Raw genomic sequence first — 27,141 nt, 5'->3', positions numbered from 1 at the left:
TCATTCCTTCAGCTTATATTTTATTGACCACTACACTTAAAACAATTAAAACATTCGTAAAGCCATATTAAATCACTACCTATGGATAATAACACTTCTAGATGAGGGGTGGAACAAAAATGCAGTTTCATTACTCCAAATAATGCATCCTCTGATCATTCAACAGGCAAGGCAAAATCTAAGAAAGACGCCAAAGATCTTTATAACTAAACCAAGATAGACCACAGCCATTTATACATCCGGTGAAATATGTCTCATTGTTCTGTGGTAACGCCGTGTAGAGACAAAAGGCTATGACTCAAATGACACCCAACTAAGATATGCACTACATGGGGAATAGGGTGTCATTGAGACAGATTAGAGTGCGAGTAACTCTAGAACATTAGCATAGATCCCATCCTTCTTGTAAGTGGGGAGGCACAGATTCCATTTGGCTTAACATTATTTTGGAGTGGAGAAATTATGTCCTCCCTAAAATGGTGCTGTTCTTTTGACAGTAACTCCAACAGAATAATTTAAACTAATATCTTGAATTCTAACTTGAGAAAACCACCTAATAAATGTGACTATTCACTAAAGTGTTCCAAGATACATAGGTGCATTTTGAGTTAGTGTTAGCCATTTGTAAGCACCATAAAATTCAACTGTAACAACCATCCCCTTAGTGTATCACTGGACGTACCATCAGTACAACCACCCAAGAAGAAAAAAAAAAATATCACCCCATCTTAAAGCCAATTTATGCTTAGTCAGCAAATGTGATCAGAGGCTTCGTATGGAGGGTGTGAACCAATTGTGGAGCCTTTTGAAGCATGCAGAGGCCAAATCAAGCTCCGTACCACATGACCATGCCTCTCAAATGTTGTAACAATGCGGAGGGCTCCGTATAGCATCACTTCCTTAACAGCTCTGCTTTGCTCCATGAAGCACAACAAGTACGAATGCCCTGACTTCTGCAGAGGCCGTATCACCGTAAATGCTGCACAGCCAATGCAGATGTCGTATTGACCATGAAGCGCCGTTTAATAAATGTAACTATAAAACGGTGGTATGCAGACCTCAACTGCTTCACCATCAAATTACCTTTACCCTTGTTCCTCAAACCAGTCCAAGAGGAACCCAAGAAGGTGCACAAAAATGTCCAACTAGGGGACCCCTAAGAGATGGATTAAGAAACACCATTCTCAAAAAACTGCCGCTGGTACCCAGCTTACCCCCTGACCACAGATCTAGGATCAGATTTCCCAGCCCCAAATCATAGCCTTAACCATTAGGTGAATGCAAAAATATCTGACCATCGAACTTGGGTTAGGGGGCAACTTCCATCAACTCCATATTATATTCAGAGTTAAAACTTCATTATGTTTAATGACGTTGAAAACCTTAAGCAACAAGTTTGGTTGGAGCAGCCAGCGACAGTCATAATATTCCCTTTACACAGGAGTAACAACGGCCTCCTATTATGATGTGACTGACAAAATGGCCACCAACCAAAACAGAGAAGTAGCCATTAAACGGCAGCAGCAATGGTTGTACACAAACAATCCCTCAGAATTCCTGTCAAACACCAGTAAAATGTAAGCATGATGAGACCCTAGGCTACAAATAGCAGAGTGTGGATTATTATTCAGCATATGGTTATATGAGAACTCCACCCCACCCCCCGCCATGTTGAGTGATGGTGTCTCAAGTAGAGGTCTTCACAGGTCCAAAAAGCTGGACCTGTTCCAAAATGGACCTGGGCTTTCCCTAATCGAACCCGATATGTATAAATAAATGTTGAATTTTTTAGTCAGAGATGCATTCCCGAACGGACCCAGAGACAGCAAGACCCGTTCCGTATAGACCTGGTCAGATCCGAGTGAGGGAAGCAACAGATTTTTTTTTTTCTTTAAAGCTACTTTAACTGGAGCCGCTCCAGCAGGTGGGGGAGGGGCCGTACTGTGAGCGAGTGAGGGAGAGATGAGACAGCAACCAACCAAGCCGACTCGTGCTATAGTAGATTAATAGCTGCCATAGCTAAATGATTTATCAAATACGATTACGTAGTATCAGGCTTGACTGCATCAAACCGGGAGAAGCTAATTAAGCTAGCTAATATTAGCGAGCTAGGCTAACTGAGGCTGCAGTGCATACGCTTTCTCATCTTACACTTACGCCATTCAGACTATGGTCGTTGTAGCCCATCCTTCTCCTTTAACTTTTAATTATATATCTCATAACTTTTGCCACACAGGAAGGCTCTATGACTAGCCTATTGTGGCCAATCATAAGTTATCAAAGCCAACAACAAACGCCACTCTCGTGAAATGCTAGAGCAGCAGCATAAATTACTACATTTCTCTCTACTGTAGCAGTCGCGTTTGGATCTGTACGGGCTCTTCCAGACAAGTAAATTAAAGTTACATGTAGGCCTACCCGTGATAATCAGTTCAGATTCAACTCGTGACATTATTTTGAATTCTGGATCAGGTCTCGGGTATAGGTGGATCCGTGAAAAGCTCTACTGTCAAGAGTGTTTCGTTATGTAAATACAAATCACTCAGCAGATTCCCACTTTTTTTTTTTTTCATACAAAGGAGCAGTTCAGTCCTGAAAGCGCATATCAACCCCATGGATACCCAACGTGGAGCTAGTGAGAGAGTTCAGAGGGGAGGATGGGGCAGCAAGGCTTCTAAGATGAGACCAACTGAATGGGGATAAGGAAGTTCAGTTTAAGGGTCGCAGTGAGGTTCAGCCAATCCAGGTGATGTCAGTAGCTGGAGGGTGAGATGAGGCGGGCTTGCGCTCTCTGGCTATTGGGGGGGGGGGGGGGGGGGTTCAGTTGACAGGAAGTGATTTTAGATGGTCTGATAGCCAGCGTGGCTCCTCTTCCTGCCGATGAGGTAGGCCACGAGAACGACGAGGACCAGGCCAGCAAGCGCAGCGCCCACGATGATGGGGATCAACATGTTATCCTCATCCAGCTGACACTCCTCCGCTGGAGAGGGAGAGACAGAGGCAGTGAGATAGGGGGAATTATAGAGACCGAAGTGCAGGCGAGGGAAAGTGGAGAAAAACAAGACATCTAAAAAAATATATAATAGTGATGGAATGATAATCACCAGAATCTATTATTCCAATCTCAGAAATGTGGATCACAATCCTCTCCTGAAACATTGAATGGCAACCCACAGTCCCATACTGAAATAGTACCACATGAAGTGGTAACCCACAGTACCTGCTCCAAACTGGTCCCCGGTGATGCCGAAGGGCTGCACCTGCAGCTGGAAGGTGTTGAGAGAGAAGTTCACAGTCACAGCCAGAGTCTGCTCCTCACGACACATGTAACTACGCCCCAGGGTACCACGCAGGTAGTCCAGACTACTGTTACTGGCTGAGAAGTGCACTGGAGGGACGACAGGGAGAGTGAGAGATAATGGTGGGAAGGAGGGAGGTTATGGGTGGGGTAAGAAAGGGAAGATCGAGGGAAAGGGGGATACAGTCAGTTGTACAACTGAATGCAGTCAACTGAAATATGTCTTCCGCATGTAACCCAACTCCTCTGAATCAGAGAGGTGAGGGGGCTGCCTTAAATCGACATCCATGTTATCGGCGCCCGGGGAACAGTGGGTTAACTGACTTGCTCAGGGGCAGAACCACAGATTTTTACCTTGTCAGCTCAGGGGGAGGTAATAGTTGGGATGTGAAACAGGATAAAGGATGGAAAAAGACGTTACAGTAATGACGGGGATGGAAGAGTGTGGCAAAGGAGGATTATAGGGGTTTCAACACTGAAGATTGGGGTTGTAAGAGGATAGACAGATTAATTATATGCATGTACTATTCACTAGATGATCTAGTGATTGTTGGATCCGGACTCACCACGCATGTCCGGCCAGGCTGCCGACAGAGTCACTCCACTGAGGTGGTACTTACTGGACGTGGCATTCTGCAGACACAAGAGAACCAGTGACCCCACAGTATCTACACCACACACATGACTGGAACAATAGTTCACGAGTGCCTGTCCTCAGCTTGTTCATGAGGCTCCATCTTGTGGCAGTCAGGTGTAAGTGCCAAAAGCCTTCTACTACAGATACAGAAGAAAACCTTACTGCATGTACTAATGTATTGATGGATGCAAGAAGAAATAAAGAGCGAGAGAGAGCACCAAGTGGCAGACACAGAAAAGTAAAGAGAAACAAAAAGGTCAAATGAGAGTTCTGACCAGGGAGAAGACGAGGGTGAGGCTGGTTGTCTCCTCGTCAGCCTTCAGCAGTAGGGTGGCGCTGTCCGAGTCACATGACCCTGAGCTCTTAGTCACATTGGGCTGCAGGTTCACCACATCCAGCACAGTCTGCACACGCAGGACAACAAGACACAGGGCAGTGTGTGGACATATTTAACTATAATTGTAGGGACCAGAAGTCTCTACAAGAATAGTGAACAAACATTTGACCAACTGAGGACATTTTGCCAGTCCCCACAAAGGAAAAGTGGCTATTCCTAGGGGGTTTAGGGTTAAAGGTTCAGTTTAGGGGTTAAGAAAAATAGGATTTTGAATGAAAATTAATTGTGTCCTCCCACAAGGTTGGTAAAACAAGACCGTGTGAGAGGTGCTGGGCTTCAAAGTATGTGCAAGTCTGTGTGTGTGTACCTTATTGAGAGAGGCAGAGCTGAAGCGGACATTGAGCTGCAGTCCCATGCGGGCCATCAGACAGGCGGTCCCATTGCCGTTGGTTACAGTGTAGTTGCCTCTCTCGGGCCGACCCGGGGGTGCAGGAGGCGGAGACGTGGTTTGAGAGGCAGCCGTGGGCGGGGCGTCAGTGGCAGCAAAGCTCTGATGCAACGTGGCCGCTGTAATGACATAAGACAACCACAGTTGGATAGACAGACAGCACTGTTTGATCCTTAGCTGGCGGCTGGTAAAGTCTTCTCAATAGTCTTTAAGAGACCTCCTCTCCTCACCTCCTTTCCTGTATCTGCACAGACGTGAAAGAAGAAGTTGATAAGCAACCTCCGTATGCATTCACCACCGTAATGTTGCTTTCACCCATCATGTGGGTTAGATAAGATATTAGTTAAGTGCAGATGAAGGAGAAGAGCTAGAGCGGATGAGCCATTTGAGACTATAGGATGCAACCACTGAGTAGGTCAGTAACTTGAGTAATGTTGTTGCCAATTCCTTTTATATGGTGGCAGACTGGATTGTGCCAACAAACAAAAAAAACATTTTTTTTAAACTGCTGATTCCATTGATGTGGCAGTCCACTTACATTCCAAAAGCTTTAATGTGTCACACCACAAAATAACCATTGGAATGAAGCAGGTCTGCTACTTGGCTCATTTCTACAATACTAGTCTCACGTGGCTTCGCCACTACTGATGTCAATTACATCGTCTTCAGCTGATATGGCTTACCTGTCTGTGCAGATTAAAAATACTAGTGAGCGCCTTGCTTTGACGAAACAACGGTGGTAGGCCTGATCAACGACAGCGATGAGACAGCCTACAAGGAGGTCAGACACTTGGCAGTGTGGTGCCAGGACAACAATCTCTCCCTCAAAGTTAGAAAAACCAAGGAGCTGATCGTGGACTACAGGTGAAAGGGGACAGCACGCCCATCCATGGGGCTGTAGTGGAGCGGGTCGAGAGCTTCCTTGGCATCCACATCACTAAGAACTTAGCATGCTCCACACACACCCGGACAGTCTTAAAGAGAGCATGACGGCATCTTTTCCATCAGGAAAGAGCAAGCATTTCATGATAAAGTCTACACCCGTAGTATTTGGCGGTGACATACAATTTGATTTGGATCCAAAGTGTATGAATATGAGAAAACCTGAAATGTCAAATATTCAGCAACTCTGAGGACAATTAAAGTTGATAATATATCGTCATGTTTAAACCACGGCATTTTAACAGCATTTGTCAGGGTTTGTCACACACTCAGTTCCCCTGTATCATTGATCTGTTCACGCCTCCTGGTCGCTCTTATCTGTTTGACTATCACTTTCCCTGATATCTTGACATTTAGGCTACATTTAGGCCCAGTTTGTCCTACAAAGAGAATATTACAAAGACAGGCTGTGCAAATGTGATCGATATGTAATAGCTTGCCTTGGCCTAGCCCAAAGGCCGGCAGATGGTGCTATGGAGTCACTTCATCTTACCATCCAAAGGGAATCCATGCAACTGGCTATACACTCGTTTCCCTTCAAATCAAATGTTTTTGGTCACATACACAGCAGATGTTATTGCGGGTGTAGTAAAATGATTGTGGACCGGGTCGTGCATAACACATTCTCCATTCAGGCTGGAAAGGCGTCGATTTCCTCCTTAACTTGATTCAATGGCAAGAAGGTGGGTGGGATATGCATACTTTCGAAACACCATTTTCCACCACTACGATATGGTGGCTAATACTACTTCCTGACATTGTATACAGTGTTCAGACCAAGGGTAACCTAACGTAGAAAGTGTCAAATAAACACCTAAGCGAGTTCCCACAGACGGTTTATCAGAAAAGGTAGCTAAGTTGAATTAGCTGTATTCCTAAAAAACGGATGTAGCCGGTTGTTGGCAACTCCGCTAACAGCAGACTGATATCCTAAACAATTGACGCATCAATTCCTTTTCAATTTAAGCTTTTATTTAAAATTCTCACTACAAAAAGAATGCTCCGTTGATGGGGTATTCAAGTCAGATCGGTGCAGACTTTGCCCTACGGAAACAGAATCAATAGAGGATCCCTTCTGGTACTGTCCATCAGTGGCTTGTTTTTGGAGTCAGGTCCAGTAATGGTTATTATGCCGTATTATCAGGGTCAGTTACACCTGCAAATTGTATTACTGGGGGAGTTGAAGGACCACAGGCAGTCAATAGGAAATATCATTGTGCTCTTGGGTAAAATGTTTATCTTCTGAGGCAATTTCGGCAGAAGTGTTGCAGATGGGGAGGTTCAAGTCCCTCGTGAAACACCATGGGAGAATGGAGGGATGTATTGGGAGAGGACATGGTAGAATGATGTTTTATTGGGAAAGATGAGTTGATCTGTGGAAGTCTGAAGGGTAGAATTGATGAGTGTTGGAATAATTATATACACAAATGTACAGTGTAAAATGTTTGAAGTCCTCCAAATCAGAGGTGAGGGTGGGTGCAGGATCATTGTGTGTCGCTATTTATGTTTTGGTTTCATGCAGTGTGCTGGTCCTGGTAGTTATGGATGCACTTGCTTCCATGCCCACCCAGGCATCAGGCAGTGCTTGGTTTTTCCCACTCTTGGAAAATACCTTCGACTAATCTAACATGGTGGTGAAAAGGGTGTTCCATAAAGAGAACAGGCATACTTTCATTTTCACCTTCGACTTTAAATCAAGTTGAGGAAATCAACGCATTCGCAGCCTGGATGGAAAATGTTTTAGGTATGAACCCATCAATGAGGGATACGACTGTATAGCCAGCTGCATGGATTCCCTTTGTACGGTAAAATGAAACGACTCAATAGCACCATCTGCTGGCCTTTGGTTAAGCCTTGAGCTACTCAGTACATGACCACCAGCTTCTAACCCAAAGCTACAAAGGTTAATTGCCAAGAAACAAGCAGAGAGTGTAAACAAAACAAATGAGTGCAATGTCATCAATAAATGAAAAAAACATAGCCCGTTGTCTTTTTTAACACTAGGCACAGCGCTTTTGATATCACGTGAAGGTCCCATTGCACAACAGCCCACCTGCACCCCTTGACCTACCGATCGATCTAAAAACAACTCGGTCTGGTCTCGCATCGATCTGTAATACATAATCTAAGGCAGAAATGCAAGTCATCTGGAAAACGTAGAACCATGTTTAACCATCATGCAAGGTAAATAACCATCATGCAAGGTAAAAATAGGTTGACTACCGAATTATGGTGTATGAGCTTCTATTTCTATATGTATGGTGTATTTACTGCGTCCATCCAGCATCAACATACTCACCTAAAAGCGCGATGATTGCAATGGACAAAGGTTGCTTGCGGCTATGTTGTTGTGTCATATTTCTGTTAAGTTGTTTGCCAAGGCAAGGGGCGAATCACAACAACATGCACACGGTCCAGCGATAGGAACGAAGGACAGTAAGCGAGCTTTACTAGCAACAACGCAAGCTCACGGCTCGTACTCTCTCTGCTGCCGCAAGCTAGAATCCTCACGAAACAAATCTTCGGAAATGTGCCCTTTTCCTTCAGTGTTCTTTTCTCATTTTGGTTTAGTTGGTGCTGATTAAATTGGTCTTCGTTGAGTGTCTGGATCGTCACATAGCACGAATGACTTCTGCACCAGGAAGAAGTGACAACGGTCATGTGATCAAGAGTTTAAGTACCGCCCAGAATAATCACATGAGTGGGGATTCGTTGACGTTGAACAGCTGTGGGGCTACAGATACCAGCACATTAACATTAATTATAAACTGGGTGGTTCGAGCACTGAATACCGATTGGCTGACAGCCATACGTATACAACGGGTATGGCAAAACATTTATTTTTACTGCTCTAATTACGTTGGTAACCAGTTTATAATAGAAATCAGGCACCTCGGGGGTTTGTGGTATATCGCATAGGCGGAAATCCCAGAGGAGACGGGGGAGACACGACCCCCCCATCCTGGAAAAAATATGATTTGTCCCCCCAATATATCACTGTAAACATAACTATGTAATTTCAATAATATTAATAATACGCAATGAAAGCACTTATGCTGATTATAGACACTTAATAGCGCGTTTTTAAGTTTCAAAAGATTGCGACCCCGCCCTTTTCCTCACAATGGTTTCATCCACTGCCAGTTCCTTAGCTGGCAAGGTAAAAGACCGTATCTACTGTGTGAAAGGCACTCAATAAACGTAACTGACGTGAGGTTTATCTAATCAATCGGCCATAGCAATGTTTATTTTTATTTTTATATATGTTGGCCGGGTTCACACACACACTAGCTGAATTTGCAGAGCTAGCACGCAAACTAAAGCAAACATTAGCCATCAAGCTAGCTAGTACCTATTCCATGTATGTGGTGTCGTCAAAGATGGAATCTTTGCTATCGTCAGTTTATTCCAAGATCAGCATGCAGCTGGAGTGCTTCAAAGTCCCTGTGATAAGGTTAGCGATAAACTGAAGTCCAAACTGAACAGAACTACACTCTTCTACCATTGTCTTAAATATATTTAATGGTCTCGTTGCAAAAACTAAATTGTCGCTAGTGAACTTTTTTATTTTAATTTTATTTCACCTTTATTTAACCAGGTAGCAAAGATTATAGCAAACACCACAGAAACGGAATTGGTGCTCGCTAGCTTTGCAAATTCAGCTATTGTTGGGAAGCCAGCCAATATGAAACAAACTATATTAAAATTACGAAAGGTGTGAACGCTGCGTGTAACAAATCCGGTATCAGGATAAATAAAAGCAAGGTCTGTTAACTGTCTTTAATTATGTTTAATTAACGCAAACAATAAATGGCAAATGCAATTTTCGTATATACGGGTTCGCTGTATCACCGCGCAGGGTAAAACAGGGAACTGTGGAATGTACTCAAATAGCAGTTCTTATACTATGACAGCTTTAGTTCCAACTCGTCCGTTGGCCTATCATAGTAGAGGCTGAGCGCGGTTTAAACTTTGCTCAGCCTACGCTGGCACTTGGACTTGTCCAAGTCCCTTAGTGCTCTCCTCTGTCCGCATCTGGTTGTTGGGTAGATGAGATTCGTCTTGTGTCTCCCCCGAGTCTACACTCAAACAGTCCCTTATTTGGTATTGTCCAGTGCCCTGACCTCCCTGGTTGGCCTAGAGATATGCACCAGATTGACCACAGCTTTTATGGCCTGTCACTCTATGTTGGTCAGTCTTTACACACACACATCTGTATTGTTTGTGTGTGTGTAACAAAACAATATTCATCTTCAAACAATATGCTAGCGGGCTATAGTGCATAAACATAAATCCTAACAAAGGTTGCAGCATATGTTGTGTAAATGGTGAACTCATACAGCTGTCAACTCTTGTCACTGCAATCCGTTTCACATTTGCTAGTTACCTTTTAGATTGAAGCCCATATAGAATGATAGAAGATAAGATGATAGAAGCCCATCTCCTACTGTAAATAACCTACATACTGTGTGTGTGTGTGTGTGTGTGTGTGTGTGTGTGTGTGTGTGTGTGTGTGTGTGTGTGTGTGTGTGTGTGTGTGTGTAGCCAGCCAGCCAGGTAGAAAAATGGCAGAAAAAAGATGGACATCAGAGTATTTTTCAGTACACCAAAACGCAAAGTAAGAACCCTAGTAGCCTAATATCTCAAAGACTAGTTGATAAAATGTTCATAAGAAAGAAGTGAAATGCTAATGGAAATGTTTCACAATGATGTCATTAGGCAGAGCAGGCATCAGATGGCACACAGACAGCAGAGTTGGGGACAGCTGGGCAGGGACAGACTGGCAGAGACAGGGAGTCTCAGGTAAGTTTGTTGAGTCTTTGTTTGGCAACATTATGAAAGGTTCTCAATTTTTTAAAGTTGTAAAATAGGGACATAATTGGAAAATGCCATGGATACCCCCACTCTCAACTTAAACTGGTGACTGAACTAAGATTGTGAATTATTACCCAGGGCGAAAATCTGATATCAACTTTGGAGGGGACAATTACATGAAATTTTCTACAACGTAGGCTATGTGTTACAGCACTACTTTTGGTGTCCCCCTCAGGAATTGCTCTTGAGAAAATTTCATGTAATTGTCCCCTCCAAAGTTGATATCAGATTTTCGCCCCTGGGTATATGGCTAATATACCATGGCTAAGGGCTGTATCCAGGCACTCCGCGTTGCGTCGTTAATAAGAACATCCCTTAGCCGTGGTATATTGGCCATATACCACACCCCTTTGTGCCTTATTGCTTAACTGTTTACAGACAGATTAATTCACTTATAATTCACTGTATCACAATTCCAGTGGGTCAAAAGTTTACATACACTAAGTTGACTGTGCCTTTAAACAGCTTGGAAAATTCCAGAAAATTATTTTGAGATTACATTACATTGAGATTATAGGGCTGGCTTTAGAAGCTTCTGATAGGCTAATTGACATAATTTGAGTCAATTGGAGGTGTACCTGTGGATGTATTTCAAGGCCTACCTTCAAACGCAGTGCCTCTTAGCTTGACATCATGGGAAAATCAAAAGAAATCAGCCAAGACCTCAGAAAACAAATTGTAGACCTCCACAAGTCTGGTTCATCCTTGTGAGCAATTTCCAAATGCCTGAAGGTATCACGTTCATCTGTACAAACAGTAGTACGCAAGTATGAACACAATGTGACCACGCAGCCGTCATGCCGCTCATGAAGGAGATGCATTCTGTCTCCTAGAGATGAATGTACTTTAATGCGAAAAGTGCAAATCAATCCCAGAACAACAGCAAGGGACATTGTGAAGATGCTGGAGGAAACAGGTACAAAAGTATCTCTATCCACAATAAAACGAGTCCTATATCGACATAACCCGAAAGGCCGCTCAGCAAGGAAGAAGCCACTGCTCCAAAACCACCATAAAAAAGCCAGACTACTGTTTGCAACTGCACATGGGGACAAAGATTGTACTTTTTGCAGAAATGTCCTCTGGTCTCATGAAATAAAATAGAACTGTTTGGCCATAATAATCATCGTTATGTTTGGAAGAAAAAAGGGGAGGCTTGCAAGCCGAAGAACACCATCCCAACCCTGAAACACGGGGGTGGCAGCATCATGTTGTGGTGGGGGCTTTGCTGCAGGAGGGACTGGTGCACTTCACAAAATAGATGGTATCATGAAGGAGGTAAATTATGTGGATATATTGAAGCAACATCTCAAGACATCAGTCAGGAAATTAAAGCTTGGTCGCAAATGGGTCTTCCAAATGGACAATGACCCCAAGCATACTTCCAAAGAGAATTGATGGGCAGAACTGAAAAAGCGTGTGCGAGCAAGGAGGCCTACAAACCTAACTCAGTTACACCAGCTCTGTCAGGAGGAATGGGCCAAAATTCACCCAACTTATTGTGGGACGCTTGTGGAAGGCTACCCAAAACGTTTGACCCAAGTTAAACAATTTAAAGGCAATGCTACCAAATACTAATTGAGTGTATGTAAACTTCTGACCCACTGGGAATGTGATGAAAGAAATAAAATCTGAAATAAATCATTCTCTCTACTATTATTCTGACATTTCACATTCTTAAAGTAAGTGGTGATCCTAACTGACCTAAGACAGGGAATTGTTACTAGGATTAAATGTCAGGAATTGTGAAAAACTGAGTTTAATTGTATTTGGCTAAGGTGTATGTAAACTTCCGACTTCAACTGTGTATGTATATATATATTAATATATATATATATACACTGCTCCAAAAAATAAAGGGAACACTTAAACAACACAATGTAACTCCAAGTCAATCACACTTCTGTGACATCAAACTGTCCACTTAGGAAGCAACACTGATTGACAATAAATTTCACATGCCGTTGTGCAAATTGAATAGACAAAAGGTGGAAATTATAGGCAATTAGCAAGACACCCCCAATAAAGGAGTGGTTCTGCAGGTGGTGACCACAGACCACTTCTCAGTTCCTATGCTTCCTGGCTGATGTTTTGGTCACTTTTGAATGCTGGCGGTGCTTTCACTCTAGTGGTAGCATGAGACGGAGTCTACAACCCACACAAGTGACTCAGGTAGTGCAGCTCATCCAGGATGGCACATCAATGCGAGCTGTGGCAAGAAGGTTTGCTGTGTCTGTCAGCGTAGTGTCCAGAGCATGGAGGCGCCACCAGGAGACAGGCCAGTACATCAGGAGACGTGGAGGAGGCCGTAGGAGGGCAACAACCCAGCAGCAGGACCGCTACCTCCGCCTTTGTGCAAAGAGGAGCACTGCCAGAGCCTTGCAAAATGACCTCCAGCAGGCCACAAATGTGCATGTGTCTGCTCAAACGGTCAGAAACAGACTCCATGAGGGTGGTATGAGGGCCCGACGTCCACAGGTGGGGGTTGTGCTTACAGCCCAACACCGTGCAGGACGTTTGGCATTTGCCAGAGAACACCAAGATTGGCAAATTCGCCACTGGCGCCCTGTGCTCTTCACAGATGAAAGCAGGTTCACACGCACATGTGACAGACGTGACAGAGTCTGGAGACGCCGTGGAGAACGTTCTGCTGCCTGCAACATCCTCCAGCATGACCGGTTTGGCGGTGGGTCAGTCATGGTGTGGGGTTGCATTTCTGTGGGGGGCCGCACAGCCCACCATGTGCTCGCCAGAGGTAGCCTGACTGCCATTAGGTACCGAGATGAGATCCTCAGACCCCTTGTGAGACCATATGCTGGTGCGGTTGGCCCTGGGTTCTTCCTAATGCAAGACAATGCTAGACCTCATGTGGCTGGAGTGTGTCAGCAGTTCCTGCAAGAGGAAGGAATTGATGCTATGGACTGGTCCGCCCGTTCGCCAGACCTGAATCCAATTGAGCACATCTGGGACATCATGTCTCGCTCCATCCACCAACGCCACGTTGCACCACAGACTGTCCAGGAGTTGGCGGATGCTTTAGTCCAGGTCTGGGAGGAGATCCCTCAGGAGACCATCCGCCACCTCATCAGGAGCATGCCCAGGCGTTGTAAGGAGGTCATACAGGCGCGTGGAGGCCACACAGACTACTGAGCCTCATTTTGACTTGTTTTAAGGACATTACATCAAAGTTGGATCAGCCTGTAGTGTGGTTTTCCACTTTAATTTTGTGTGTGACTCCAAATCCAGACCTCCATGGGTTGATAAATTTGATTTCCATTGATAGTTTTTGTGTGATTTTGTTGTCAGCACATTCAACTATGTAAAGAAAAAAGTATTAAATAAGAATATTTCATTCATTCAGATCTAGGATGTGTTATTTTAGTGTTCCCTTTATTTTTTTGAGCAGTGTATATTAAGATAACAGCGGTGGAGTTAAAGTAAAGTTGGATACAATGTTGCACTGAAGATTACAAGTGGCACATTCTGTATTTGGTATTTTTGGTCGAGGAGGTAGCCTCGTTGTAATAACAATGATACAGTTTTTTCGATATACAAAAAGTAAAGAACAAATAACATCTTACTCGTTTTGAAAGCAGGTGTATGCCCAGGTCTACTTCATCTCTCTCTCTCTCTCTCTCTCTCTCTCTCTCTCTCTCTCTCTCTCTCTCTCTCTCTCTTTCTCTTTCTCTTTCTCTTTCTCTTTCTCTCTCTCTCTTCACTATCATCATGTCACATTTGAAGAGCATTTTCCCTCATCATTCAGACCAGTAGCAATCCACCATAATCAGATGATGCCAGGGGGGCATTTCACACAGGGATGTCAAAAGGCTTTTTCGTCCCCATGCTATTTACCCCCTCCTTCACCTTAATTAAGCCTATTAACGAGTCCACAAACCTCCATTTTGGTCAATAATATTTAAAAACAGGGATGAGGAAATTCTCCGGTCATACAAAGGATAGGATAGCTTGGCTTACCAGAGTCCAAGGTCAAGATGACGTTGTCTTGTGGTAATGGGGCATTTCAGAAGGGCATCATTACACCACAACCACCATAACATATAGGCAACTTGGAAACTGAGAAATGTCAGACTTGGAAACTCATTGTAGAAAGATGAGCTCCAGATGAGTAAAGATGCATTTAACTACTAAGATAATGTTACCTGTTGATGTCAATGGTACACCCTAGAGAGTTCCAAGTTATTCTGAACCATAGCTTTGAAACGTGATGATAATTTGATATCCTTGCTCACTGTCCACAATACTGGAGCTGGCACTTTGCCGTGGTGGGGGAGATTACGCCTCTTTCTGACGTGACCTGTGGGCTGTAACAACATGAGCCAAATCGAGGCTCCTGCAGGTCTAACCATCAGGTTGTGCCAATAAGCACAGTAATGCTTACCTTCTTCTTTACTATTGCTGGAGGAAGCATACCATTTCTTTAGAAAATGACTCATGACACCGTAAAAGAGCAGAGACCATGGCCTTTGTAATTTATCGTCTCTGATTTTAGATTCATAGACAGTCTGTTGTTAAAGCATGACAACTGTAACAAATGGAGAGACAGCCTAGTGAACCTACACTCTGGATAAACAAATCCTAAGAGATAAGGGGATAGACACATTTACATTTTAGTCTTTTATTAGACTCTCTTATCCAGAGCAACTTACAGGCGCAATTAGGGTTAAGTGCCTTGCTCAAGAGCACAGACAGATTTTTCCACCTAGTTGGCTTCAGGATTCAAACCAGCAACCTTTCAGTTATTGGCTCAACGCTCTTAACCGCTAGGCTACCTGTCAGAGAATGATGGTTTGAGCAAGGAAGTGACACTGAGATAAAGAGACGGGAAAACCGAGAAACACAAAGACAAGTAGATATGCTTAGGAAGGAAGAGGATGCTTTGAGAGATGGAGAGAATGACGGAAAGAGAGAGAGGGGGCAGAGATATTTGTGTCAGTGCAGCCACTTCCTGTCATCAGCGATAGAGAGAGAGAGAGAGAGAGTGTGCAAGAGAGCGAAAGAGAGGGAGGGAGGGCTAGAAAGAGATTAACCAAGAGAGCCCTCTAGAGCCACCGCCATCATTCACCCCAGGACAGAAAGAGAGAGATCATCACTTGTTTCCTCAGAGGGAAAGAGAGGAAAAAAGGGAGAATGACTGCTCCATGGAGGACAGGTGTTGTGGTGATGCTGAAGCTTGTGTCTTATGCAGGTAAGTACCAATCCAGCTGTACCATGGGAGTCACGTACTAGCCATGGTGGAATGGACAGAAATGGCGATACCATCAAAACGGAGGTGTTTGACCTGAATTTAGTGTCAGGGTTAAGGTTAGGGCAATGTTTCGTTAAAGTTCGTTAAAGTGTCTGTTTGGTTAGAAAGTTTTGACTTCTGTACTTTTTAGTGTGGCAAGATAGTACGTTTCCTGTACTACAGTGCATTATTTTCTGTCCAACGCCCTAGACTTTTACTCTCCCACCATCACCGCCTTCACCTCGTTTCCGACCCAGAGCACAGGCGGCTGGTGGCACCTTAATTTGGGAGGACGGGCACATAGTAATGACTGGAACGGAATAAATAGAATCAGTGGTGTGTGTTTGTTCATGGATGCCAAGGGAAGCCAGGCTACCCCAAAAAGTATTTAAATTCACAAGAGGCTGAATGTATCTCACCAGAGAAGGCATCCGAGCGAGCAAAACAGCGCCCCTCTGTCTCTGTATGTGTAGGCCATATATCTGATGCTGTCTGGTCTAAAATATTATGACATCGTTGCCGCCCGTATCATTGAGGGCAAGGGAAGACAGTGAGCATTTGGCCTCCCTTGATAAAAAAAAGCTCAACTGTGAATGATCCTGGTGCACCAAAAAAAGTGTCAAGGGAAGCCCGTTTGGATTTGTCTTCACTCCAATCACATCGCATCAAGAGCATACGTCACTAACAGAAACTCATGTTGTGTTGTTGTTCTCCAGTAGTTAGCTAGCTAGCTAAAATTGTCCCTTTCCTAAATTAGCCATGGATGGAGATAGGGATTTGGACTTGTGGTTTTACTTAATTCTCCTTACTGGCCAATGATTATAATGGCACGAACCAAGATAGAGTGAGAGGAGATGCTGTGTACAATTCAAGGCTGTCTCTTCAGACAATACAATTTTCCCTCACACCTTTTTTCTGGCTTAGCTTCCCCAGTGATTTTACCCCACACCACTACTGAATGGAATGGTATCAAACACATCAAATGCACAGTTTCCATGGTTTCCAAGTGTTTGATACCATTCCATCCATCCACTCCATTCCATCCATTATTATGAGCCGTTCTCCCATCACCAACCTCCTGTGACCCAGAGGCGCTCTGCCCTGGGTATGAAAAGTGTCCTCTCCCTGGTCAGGAGAGAGAGAAGGTTCCAGGAGCTCTATTGGTGTGTGCTACCTGTTCGTGTTTGTGATTGAGTGGCTACGTTTCTACACATCTATTTTTGCGTCTGTGTAGAACATGAAAGCTTTGTTCATTTCAACGTTACCAGAAAGACAGAGAGTCACAGACAGATGAGAGACAGTAACACCTGTTGGTGAATGAGAACTGAAGTGGAAGTGGTGAGTGATTATTCTGAGACAATGTTGCTCCTGAGTAGTGTGTGGACTCAATAGTGAATTTGTCCTTGATGCAGATGTGTAGATGATCACCAGCTGGGCACAACTAAATGCCCCCCCCCCCCCCCCCCCAATCAGTTACACCACCAAAGGCTCAATTTGTCACAACACAGCGTCTGTAGAAACCACTGAACTACATACTGAGTGCCACAGACACAAACCACAGAGGGAGAGAGGGGGAGAGAGATAGAGAGAGAGCGCTGACAGGAAGACAGTTATCTACAGGGTCGTTTTGTCTTTGCGATGATAGGGTGTCTGTTTCTTACTTTAGAGTACTCTACTAAAATGTCCACCTGTGTAAGGGTATAGCCCTGTGCTCAGTACTACCCTATTATCCCTTCTAGTTCATTATCCATGCACCTGTTCTTCTAGTTCATTATCCATGCACCTGCTCTTCTAGTTCATTATCCATGCACCTGTTCTTCTAGTTCATTATCCATGCACCTGTTCTTCTAGTTCATTATCCATGCACCTGCTCTTCTAGTTCATTATCCATGCACCTGTTCTTCTAGTTCATTATCCATGCACCTGTTCTTCTAGTTCATGATCCATGCACCTGTTCTTCTAGTTCATTATCCGTGCACCTGTTCTTCTAGTTCATTATCCATGCACCTGTTCTTCTAGTTCATGATCCATGCACCTGTTCTTCTAGTTCATTATCCATGCACCTGTTCTTCTAGTTCATGATCCATGCACCTGCTCTTCTAGTTCATTATCCATGCACCTGTTCTTCTAGTTCATTATCCATGCACCTGCTCTTCTAGTTCATCATCCATGCACCTGTTCTTCTAGTTCATTATCCATGCACCTGTTCTTCTAGTTCATTATCCATGCACCTGTTCTTCTAGTTCATTATCCATGCACCTGCTCTTCTAGTTCATTATCCATGCACCTGTTCTTCTAGTTCATTATCCATGCACCTGTTCTTCTAGTTCATTATCCATGCACCTGTTCTTCTAGTTCATTATCCATGCACCTGTTCTTCTAGTTCATTATCCATGCACCTGTTCTTCTAGTTCATTATCCATGCACCTGTTCAACTGACTGTGTTTACTTCAGCAATAAGGCACGAGGGGTGTGGTATATGGCCGATTTACAACAGGCTAAGGGCTGTTCTTACACACGATGCAACGCGGAGTGCCTGGATACAGCCCTTAGCCGTGGTAAATTGGCCATGTACCACAAACCCCTGAGTTGCCTTATTGATATTATAAACTGGTTACCAATGTAATTAGAGCAGTAAAAATAAATGTTTTGTCATACCCGTGGTATACGGTCTGATATACCACGGTTATTAGCCAATCAGCATTCAGTGCTCGAGCCACCTAGTTTAGAATTATATATTTTACCCCCCTCTTCCTCTGCACTCGTCTTGTGTTTTAATGACTGGCTCTGTGCTCGTCTGTGTGCCCTGTCTGTATTTTAATGGTTCTTGGTCTTCTGTGTGGCCTGTAGAGGCTTCAATGACTGAACCAGCCATCTGCTACATACTGGATGGAATCTTGCTCTTCTACTGCATCATCACCACCTTGCTCTTCTTCAGAGCCAAGGTGGGTCACAATACAGACTGTCTACCACTGGTCGGGTACTAGTTATTCATGTGTATACAGTGGGGGTGAGTTTGTACACAGGTAATTACAGAGGCATGTTCCCGTACAATTAAACACTGTGAGAGGATGTATTATAGATACTGTACATGGATATAGAAGAGTGTCATTATCTATTCTGTCTCTGGTTTCCCCTCTCTCATATCTCTCTCAGTATCTCTCTGTCTCTGCTTTCCCCTCTCTCATTATCTCGCTCTCATCTCTTTCTCATCTCTCTCCTTAATCGCTCTGCTTTTCCCTCCCTCATTGTATCTCTCATATCTCTCATTATCTCTGCTTTCCCCTCTCTCATCATAGCTTTCATTATCTCGCTCTCATTATCTCTGCTGTCCCCTCTCTCATCATCGCTCTCCCTCATCTCTATCTGTCTTTGTCTGTAGTGGTGCAAGTCTTCACCTGAACCCAAAGAGGATCCCACACATGCAGTGAGTTCCCTAAAACGTCCCATACCTTTCAAGTGTGTGAGTGTGTGAGTGGCATCATGGACATGACGTGGTACTGGCATTCTGAATATATGTTTTTTTTACGGAACTCCAGCCAGGTGCTAATGCTGACGACCAACAGTCTGCAGCTACTAGACGGGTGAGTGAACTATTATGGCTGGTGTGTGAGAGAGGCCTTGTTCTAATTCCGTGTACAGATATTCGTGATCCGCACAGTCTTGCTAATGTGTTTATGTTTGTCCGTCTCAGAAGCGCAAACAGGAAGCTAGTGACGACACGTACCAGGTAAAGACTTCTCTTTATACCACAAGTTTATTAGCGTGCTGAGACGTTGCAGAACACTGAGACCCTGAATGCAGCCAGTGTTTTGGATAGGTTCATCCACTTCCACAAGCCTTCATATTGAACTTGTATTTTGTTCTCTAGGCCCTCCAGATAAAAGATGATGGGAATGATGACTACCAGGTGATCATGTCCACGGGGAAGGTAAGAGTCCATCAGATCACTCACATGGACAGTTATTTCCTAAATGTCATGTTCCATCTCAACTATGTATCAACATGTGACATAGAAGATTGAAATAGTCAGGGTAGTGTATGCATAGGTTATTTATATACATTTGAGAGATGGAAATATCCACTCCGTAGAGTGTGGATAGTCATCAGGGTGTCATAACGCTGCTATTAAACTTACATGAGTAAAGGAAGACAAAACTAAGGCAACTCAATGTGAAATGTTACCCGTCTGTAGAATAACTCTAAAGGATATTAACCTACCTACACTTTCTTCCTGTGGGTTCTCTCCTCACATGCTCGCAAAAAGAACAAGAAGGCCCAAGCCCCCCAGTCTCTCAGTGCAAAGACCCGGACCACTGCCCCACCACACTGATCTGACCCAGTCAGCCCTGGGCACGGAGGCAGCAGTCGATTCCACTTGCAGCTCTGCCCTGCACTGATCCAATCTCTGAAGAGTACTTTCTAGATTATTTTCCGACTTCAATGTGCATAGCAGTCTTCTACCCCTGAGCTCAACCTCCCTGGCCTGTTATTACATATTACAACTCAGCAGAAAAGTGTGCATGTCAATGTGTATTATCATGTCATTTGTTAAGTCCATCTATGGCTGTGTGGTAATGTCAACATTATGACCGTAATAAAAGACTGGAACGTTCCAATGTTAAAACACTTGGAAAATGGTTTAATGACGTTTACAACAAAAGAGAACTGTACAGTTACAGTAAAAGATTATCTTTATATATATATATATATATAAAAAACTAAAACAAAAATACAGCAGACAAATGCATCAAATCTACCATGTATCCTGATTCACATACTTAATGTTCTATATGCTGCCAACCACCATGTCTGGGGGGGGGTTCTTAGTCGGATATGAGGCATGTGTCCCCGTGGCAACAGTGAGCAGTGTTCTAGTCCATGGTGTAACAGTGGAACCGCGCGTCACAACGACAGCATGGCTCCCAGAGTTCTAGAGTGACAGACAGGGAGTATTCAGAGGAAAAACTAGTCAGAAGATAAAGGGGACACATTCCTTTAGTTTAGCCCAAGCTTGGTTTACAGAGGGACAATTATCAATGATTTTACAGAATGCATTCCTCAAAAATCCACAAACAGAAGTAATATTTACAAGTTGACCTTTTGTTTTTATTGTATTTTTTCTGCTTGTTTTTTTTTTAAACCATGGACACTTGGGCCGTGTTAACTGATATAATCACACACAGAATGTTTTTTACACACCCCAAAACATACAAAAATACTATATATCTTTAATCTACCAAGAGTAAGACAATTCTGCAATTAGTTCCATGCTGTGACAGAAAAAGATCGATACACCAAACAGACAAGATTGTTGTTTAAAAACAGACTTTTTTCCCATTTAGATTTCTCAGAAATATACCAAAATATACATCTAAGCTTTGGAATTACTGGGGCTAGGGCTAAAGCCAGTGCTGGGTTATCTCTTAATACACAAGCTGCAGGGTGAGAGGAAGAGAGAGAGAGAGTGTGACAGGACAGAGAGAGTTATCTTTGGTATCTGCGTTTGTCAAACATTAAATTTTTGGGATATTTTTTGCTTTGGGATAGCGCTTGTGAGATCCTACAACTCCCCCGCTTGGAATAAAGCAGCATACAATGTTTCCCTGGGACTCCATTGACCAAAGAGCTTAGCCAATGCATAGTGTCACAGCGGGAGAGAGAAGCAAGAGAGAGACACAGAGAAAGAAAGAAAACAGTGGTGAGACAGAGAGAAAGAAGCAGAGAATTTGTATCCTAGAGACAATGTATCCTGGCAACTACAATACACAGATAGGGAGCCAGACAGACGCACTGTATCCAAGAAGCAGAAACAGTGTATTTTTGTGACAGTCTTTGAGACGGAAAAGGTGTGTCCTAGCAACAGTCCCGGAGACAGACAGACAGAGGGACAGAAACAGTGACTCCTGAGCCTTTACAGCGTGCACAGGATGCACCCTCAATGTGTATTAACAAACATCACCGGATTGGATAATTGATCTGTCTATCAGAGAACCTCACTTTGCCCCTCCAAACTCTACCTATCCTCACGCACAGGCCCTGCTACAGGTGCCTGTTGTGTCGGCGGCGCGCACACACACACACAGCTCTGCCATACAGGCGTATCGTCATTACAGGTGCTCAGGGAAGAATGTGTGTGAGCACAGCTGCATGTCTTTTCTCGTGGGATGATGAGGCGGAGAGGGGTGAGAGATGGTGTAGTCCATATACAATCACTTTGGAAGTCTTTGGTTAACATTACCACAGGAAAGAGAGTGCAGCGAGGCAGCGTGCCACCAGGTGAGTAGACACACACCAACATCTACATTTACAATCTAAATAAGAATATAAAAAGGATAGGATTGTCAAATCATAGAAAACAGAATAGGAGTGGGATAAATCAAGTACATACTACTAAAAACTGAAATGTGAGTATACTTTCAGCATTATAATAGGAGGTGGAAGTGTGAGACGTCGCTGTGTGTTTAGCGTGAGCGATGATGATGATGATGATGCTCTTCGTCTAAAAAATTAAGAGAAGCAGACATTCTTGAGTGCTGGAGTGTGTCCTGTCTCCCCCCAGTGGCAGCAGCTGTCATGACACTCTGTACTCTTAAAACAGACATTTGTGAGCTTCTCTGATAGGACCATGTGGTTTTGGTGTTCATGTTTTTTTTCTTAAGTTTAATATTTTTCTTTACTAAAGTAGATTAAAGCAAGTTTCACTCAGTCTCGAGATAGAAATGAGGTATACAGCAGCTCCCTTAACCAAGCTAGTTACCCCAGACTTCCTGGTGTCTCGCTGCCCTCTCCCTTTACAAAACCTTTACACCCACCACACAGAACCACTGCGCCACATACATCAACACAGAACCACTTCTAGAGCATCAGACAAACCTGAGAGAGACATCCAAAACCACAACTGCACCAAACACAATAAAACTATATCAAAGGGGATCCCCACTAACGCACAAAGATCCTGTATGTTTGAAGGATCCACTGAGCCATCACAACAGGTTATAATTAAATATAGCAAACCAGAGGATTCACTGGTGCACCATCGCATACCAACAAAGATCCTGTATCAGCCTCCATCACAGGCAATGGATCACTGAGACACTTTAGTTACTGTTCCATATTCCCATCTTCCTTCAATGCTCTTATCATTATACTTTATCTGTCAGCTGAGAACAAATGCACCGTTGTGGTCTGCAGTCAGCTCTCCCTTCTCTCTCTCACACACACACACACACACACACACACACACACACACACACACACACACACACACACACACACACACACACACACACACACACACACACACACACACACACACACCTCTGCTGGAGGTCAGTTATTAGTAAAGCTTTTCCTACAGGTATTCCCACCTGCATGAGTCACCCCTAAAGTCATAGGTAGCAACATAACTGTGCCAGAACAGCACAAGCCCAATAACTATGCACTGAGTAGGCTAGCTAAACACAAAAGATAGCGAGGAGGCAGCCTCTCTCACTAGATTACTCTCACACAAACATATGCTACAATGCTTTTGTCTTCTAAATAACAATAAGGTGTAAATTATAATTTTCATATTTTGTCAAACTAAGGAAGCCAGTGATCTTGCCCTCTCGTGCTATACAAAACAATTAAAGGCAAACGTAATTTTAAAAAATGATAACGATTGTTAAAAACAGCACAGCAAATCAAGTCCATAGTAAACCAAACACACAGACAAAAAAGACAATGAAAGATTAAGATTAGGCGCTTCAGAGTTCGTTTCCCTAGCAACAGCACAAACAGAGACTGTCCAATAGGAGCACCAGAGCAAGCCCCTCCCACTCAACAGACCACACGTGATGGCTACAGGTGTCTGCGATTCATGCACCAAGGGGGCGCGGTCTAAGTTTTTGGTCTTGAAAGTTTTTCAAAATTGCTATGATTAATAATTTTAAAAAAAATTGTCTTTTGAATATAAGCATGACAAAACACTACATTCAGTCTTGATAACATACTAGTTCAAATATAAAATATGAATATCTTACATGTGTTGTGTATATATATGTATAGAATTAAGAAGAGAAAAAAAAGCTTTTTTTCTCTTATCCTTTAGTCGTTCCGCAGATAAATATTTCATTAACTTCCAATGGTGCCAATGGACACTGGTTCACCTAGCTACCGCACTTCACGACTGGTGAGTGACTACAAACAGGACTACAAATAGAACGACAAGTCCCATTCGGACAGAACACCAGCCAAGTGAGCAGCATGGAGAAATCAACCCAGCCGCAGAGAGAAAGGCTTTCGCTTTGCTTTGGCAAGAAGGATCACAAAATAATGTTAAACTGTTAAAACCTGGAAATACCCATAAGTAGTAGTACTAGAAAATAGCAGTAGTAGTTTGTCCTAGTTTGAGATAACGATGACTCTTTTTTGCCATCTTGTACAATTCAGCCATTACAGTTCTTGTACATTCTACAATATTCAGCGGGTGTCAGATTTCTTAGAGAACCTAATGTTTATGTGCTGCTGAGGTATTTAGTCAAAGTAATTCACGGGTGAAAAAGGAGCACATAAAAACTGAACAGCATGGAGCGAATTCTCTGCTTTCAAACTAGGCAGTCATTAATCTGGTTATGTTAGGGCCGATAGAACGACACTATTGTTGTGTGGTGTTGTTGTTACGAAAAGGGGCAGTTCGATAAGGGCAGCACAGAGACTATGCTGCTTGGTTACAGGTAAACGTCTTTACTGGTGCTGCCAGTGGATGAGCTCCCCGTAGTAAAGCTAGTTGGACATTGAGGGGAAGGAGAGAAGGCTTCAACCACAGGAAACCAAGACCTGCTAACAGGATATGGTCACAAAGCTAGAAGAAAACACGCAGAACGTTTGCCTCCATTCTAAGTTAAAGCAGCTGGTCATTAAAGCTAAAATATCCTTGTTCCTTAGAAGCGGGTTAGAGGTGGGGAATGCACACAGGTGGGTTTAAGAGGAGAAAACTTGTCAGTAGTAATATTATGTAAGATAGTGAACGTGTGAACAGCACTTGCTGGCTCACACAGGCACAGCAGCTAGTGATAAAACGACTTTGGTTCAAGCTTTTTATTTCATGGCTGAGGATTAGTAGAAAAACTCAAATGGACAGCCCTTTCCCGACTATTGAAAGCCTGACTACAGTCCAAACTGTTGCCAAAGCGGATATGCCAGTCTAGAAAGGATCAGGACAGTCTGCTATATCATCATAGGGGGAAACATGTAGAGAAACGGGACCGAGCCTTGAGGATAAGCACCCATTGATATCATATAACCACTACCATTCAAACCTAAACACCCCTCAAATATATGAACTTTATACAGGGAGACACTACACCTGACCTCCCGTCTTCCCATACCTTTCTTTTTGGTTATTGCCCTGCTACTTTAAAGCTGAGCAGGGAGAGCCATAGTCAAATTTAAAAATAAGTTTGTCTTTGGAAAGTGATCATCAACATATTGCATTTTCATCTCCTGTTGTGTAGAGAGAGAGAGAGTTTGTACTCATAAATATTAGGACTAGGCTAAGCTACACTGACAATAAACAGCACTAGTTTTAACAAATATTTTTGGTATATCTTGAAATAAGCCAGTCGAAAGACTGCAGAAATAATGGACCATAAAACATGTTAAAAAACGTGACAGAATGTTTGTCTTTCAAAACAGGCAGACTGCAGTTCATTGGTGGCATTAAAAAAACAATGGCATTAAAAAAATGAAAAGTATCCGAGCAAAAATACACAACGTCTCCATCTACCGCACACCAACGTCATCCAGTTGGCATGGCAACCATACAGACAGACCGTCAGAGAACACTCAGTCACAGAACTCCATGTATCATACAGCTAACAGAGGCGTCTGTATTTGCCTGAGCTGTAAAGGTCACAAGAAAACCACTTAGCCCCTATACTGCCTGACCTCTGAACTGTGAACCCTGAACCCCCCCGCCATGATCCCCACAACACACAACCACCACCACGACACCCCACAGACATGGGTCCATATGTAACCCGGGTTAAAGCTCTAAGCGTTATCATTTCTTATATCAGTGTCTATGGTCTGCACCTAGACTACCATTTACAAATGCTCCATGGCCACTGGGCTACTGCGAAATGTCAAACTCAGTGTTACCAGACAGAGAGGACCAGAGAGAGACCACGCAGCTAACCCTGTTCCTTAAAGCAACGATAACCATTATATCAGCCACTTATTATTACGAGATTTCTAAAGCCTTATAACCACGATAAAACCAATTATATATATATAGCAGTCAAAACTTAATGTTAGACGTAAAGTTCTGAAAATGTTCACTCACATAAAAACAAGAGAAAACAAACTAAAACGAGAACGCCTCGAAAATAAAACTTTGATATTCGTGCTGAGGCCTTTCCAACAGAGCCTCTGACACTAAATAAACTCAACCTAGACAGGGGAGACGCACAAACCCCCCTTTTAGTGATGATGTAGATTGTGAACTTAGTAGTAAATCATTTTTGTTAGAATAAAAATTTTAAAAGTAAAATCACACATTTTTGGTTAGAAGTACTTCAGAAGAAGTTCTGAACAGGGAAGAGAAAGATCTCTACTTGTGAAAAAGGTGACGGAGTAGAAAAGGTGGGTCTTCTCTGTTATTTACTCTCCCAAGACGTTGGTCAGGGGTCACACAAGGAGCACAAACCATAGAGTTCAAGATGATCATGCCTCATAAAATGGCCGCCCCAGTCCTCCTGTGTGACTCGCCGCGTCCAACGATAAAAACATCATTTTTGGAGTACTAGGGAAGAGAGAATGAAAAAAATACCAACATTTTTTAAAAAATTAAAAAATCCAACCCGCTTCACAGAGGGTTTCTTTTTGGTGGCAGCAAAATATTTAAATAATGACAGATGACAGAGAGAAGGAAGAGGAGGAACAGGTGGGTAGAGCCATTAGTCTAAGGCCAAATCCCAAACAACAGCCCTATTCCCCCATATAGTGCCCTAATATGGCCAGAGCCAGACATATCGTACGCTACATTTAACCAAGAGTAGTGCACTAAATAGGGCATAGGGTTCCATTTGAGGCCTCCAGCTTCACTGGGTCCTGGAGGCAGTGGTGATGGTAGAAGCGGGAACTGGTACAGTCGCCGTGGTGACCTGGTGGTCAGCTGAGACCTGCAGGGCCCCGCCCCCAGCAGCTCCGGCTGACACCAGGTTGACAGGGTTGGTGGTGAGCAGGGACAGGTTCTGGGGGTTCAGGAAGAGGGGTTGCATCAGGTTGGGGGTGCTGCCGGCGGAGGTGTTGGCGAACAGCAGGTTACCGCTCCCGTCCAGCGAGGTTATGGGGAGAGCGCCGCCTGATGCCAGAG

General features: G+C 43.6%; 3 protein-coding genes across 22 annotated transcripts in view; 1 reads left to right on the top strand and 2 right to left on the bottom strand.

Annotated features, from left to right (window-relative positions):
- LOC129820710 (lysosome-associated membrane glycoprotein 1-like) lies at positions 1–8,093 on the bottom strand. The gene is made up of 6 exons (XM_055877597.1): positions 7,962–8,093; positions 4,640–4,839; positions 4,211–4,339; positions 3,865–3,931; positions 3,221–3,388; positions 1–2,980 (listed from the first exon to the last, which is right to left on the bottom strand). The coding sequence occupies exons 1-6, from the start codon at positions 8,017–8,019 to the stop codon at positions 2,841–2,843; spliced, it is 762 nt and encodes a 253-aa protein (XP_055733572.1). The 5' UTR covers positions 8,020–8,093; the 3' UTR covers positions 1–2,840.
- LOC129820711 (high affinity immunoglobulin epsilon receptor subunit gamma-like) lies at positions 7,747–20,411 on the top strand. Of its 7 annotated transcripts, XM_055877599.1 has the most exons (9): positions 8,279–8,485; positions 10,208–10,280; positions 10,382–10,465; positions 18,633–18,727; positions 19,165–19,209; positions 19,322–19,366; positions 19,477–19,512; positions 19,654–19,713; positions 20,050–20,411. In XM_055877599.1, the coding sequence occupies exons 1-9, from the start codon at positions 8,288–8,290 to the stop codon at positions 20,113–20,115; spliced, it is 702 nt and encodes a 233-aa protein (XP_055733574.1). In that variant the 5' UTR covers positions 8,279–8,287; the 3' UTR covers positions 20,116–20,411. The 7 variants fall into 7 exon arrangements, with proteins under 7 accessions (XP_055733579.1, XP_055733574.1, XP_055733575.1 ...); XM_055877604.1 differs by lacking the exons at positions 8,279–8,485; positions 18,633–18,727 and adding an exon at positions 7,747–7,846; XM_055877602.1 differs by lacking the exon at positions 18,633–18,727 and having other exon boundaries at positions 8,398–8,485.
- The window catches only part of pou2f1b (POU class 2 homeobox 1b), a 37,902-nt gene continuing 31,156 nt past the window's right edge, over positions 20,396–27,141 (bottom strand). For all 14 annotated transcript variants that reach the window (XM_055877584.1, XM_055877596.1, XM_055877586.1 and 11 more), the window contains one exon: positions 20,396–27,141. In XM_055877584.1, the coding sequence (XP_055733559.1) occupies positions 26,867–27,141 (275 nt within the window). In that variant the 3' untranslated portion in view covers positions 20,396–26,866.

This window comes from Salvelinus fontinalis, chromosome 23 (assembly GCF_029448725.1).
Source record: "Salvelinus fontinalis isolate EN_2023a chromosome 23, ASM2944872v1, whole genome shotgun sequence".
Taxonomy (NCBI): domain Eukaryota; kingdom Metazoa; phylum Chordata; class Actinopteri; order Salmoniformes; family Salmonidae; genus Salvelinus; species Salvelinus fontinalis.
This window is presented reverse-complemented; position numbering and strand designations above follow the sequence as displayed.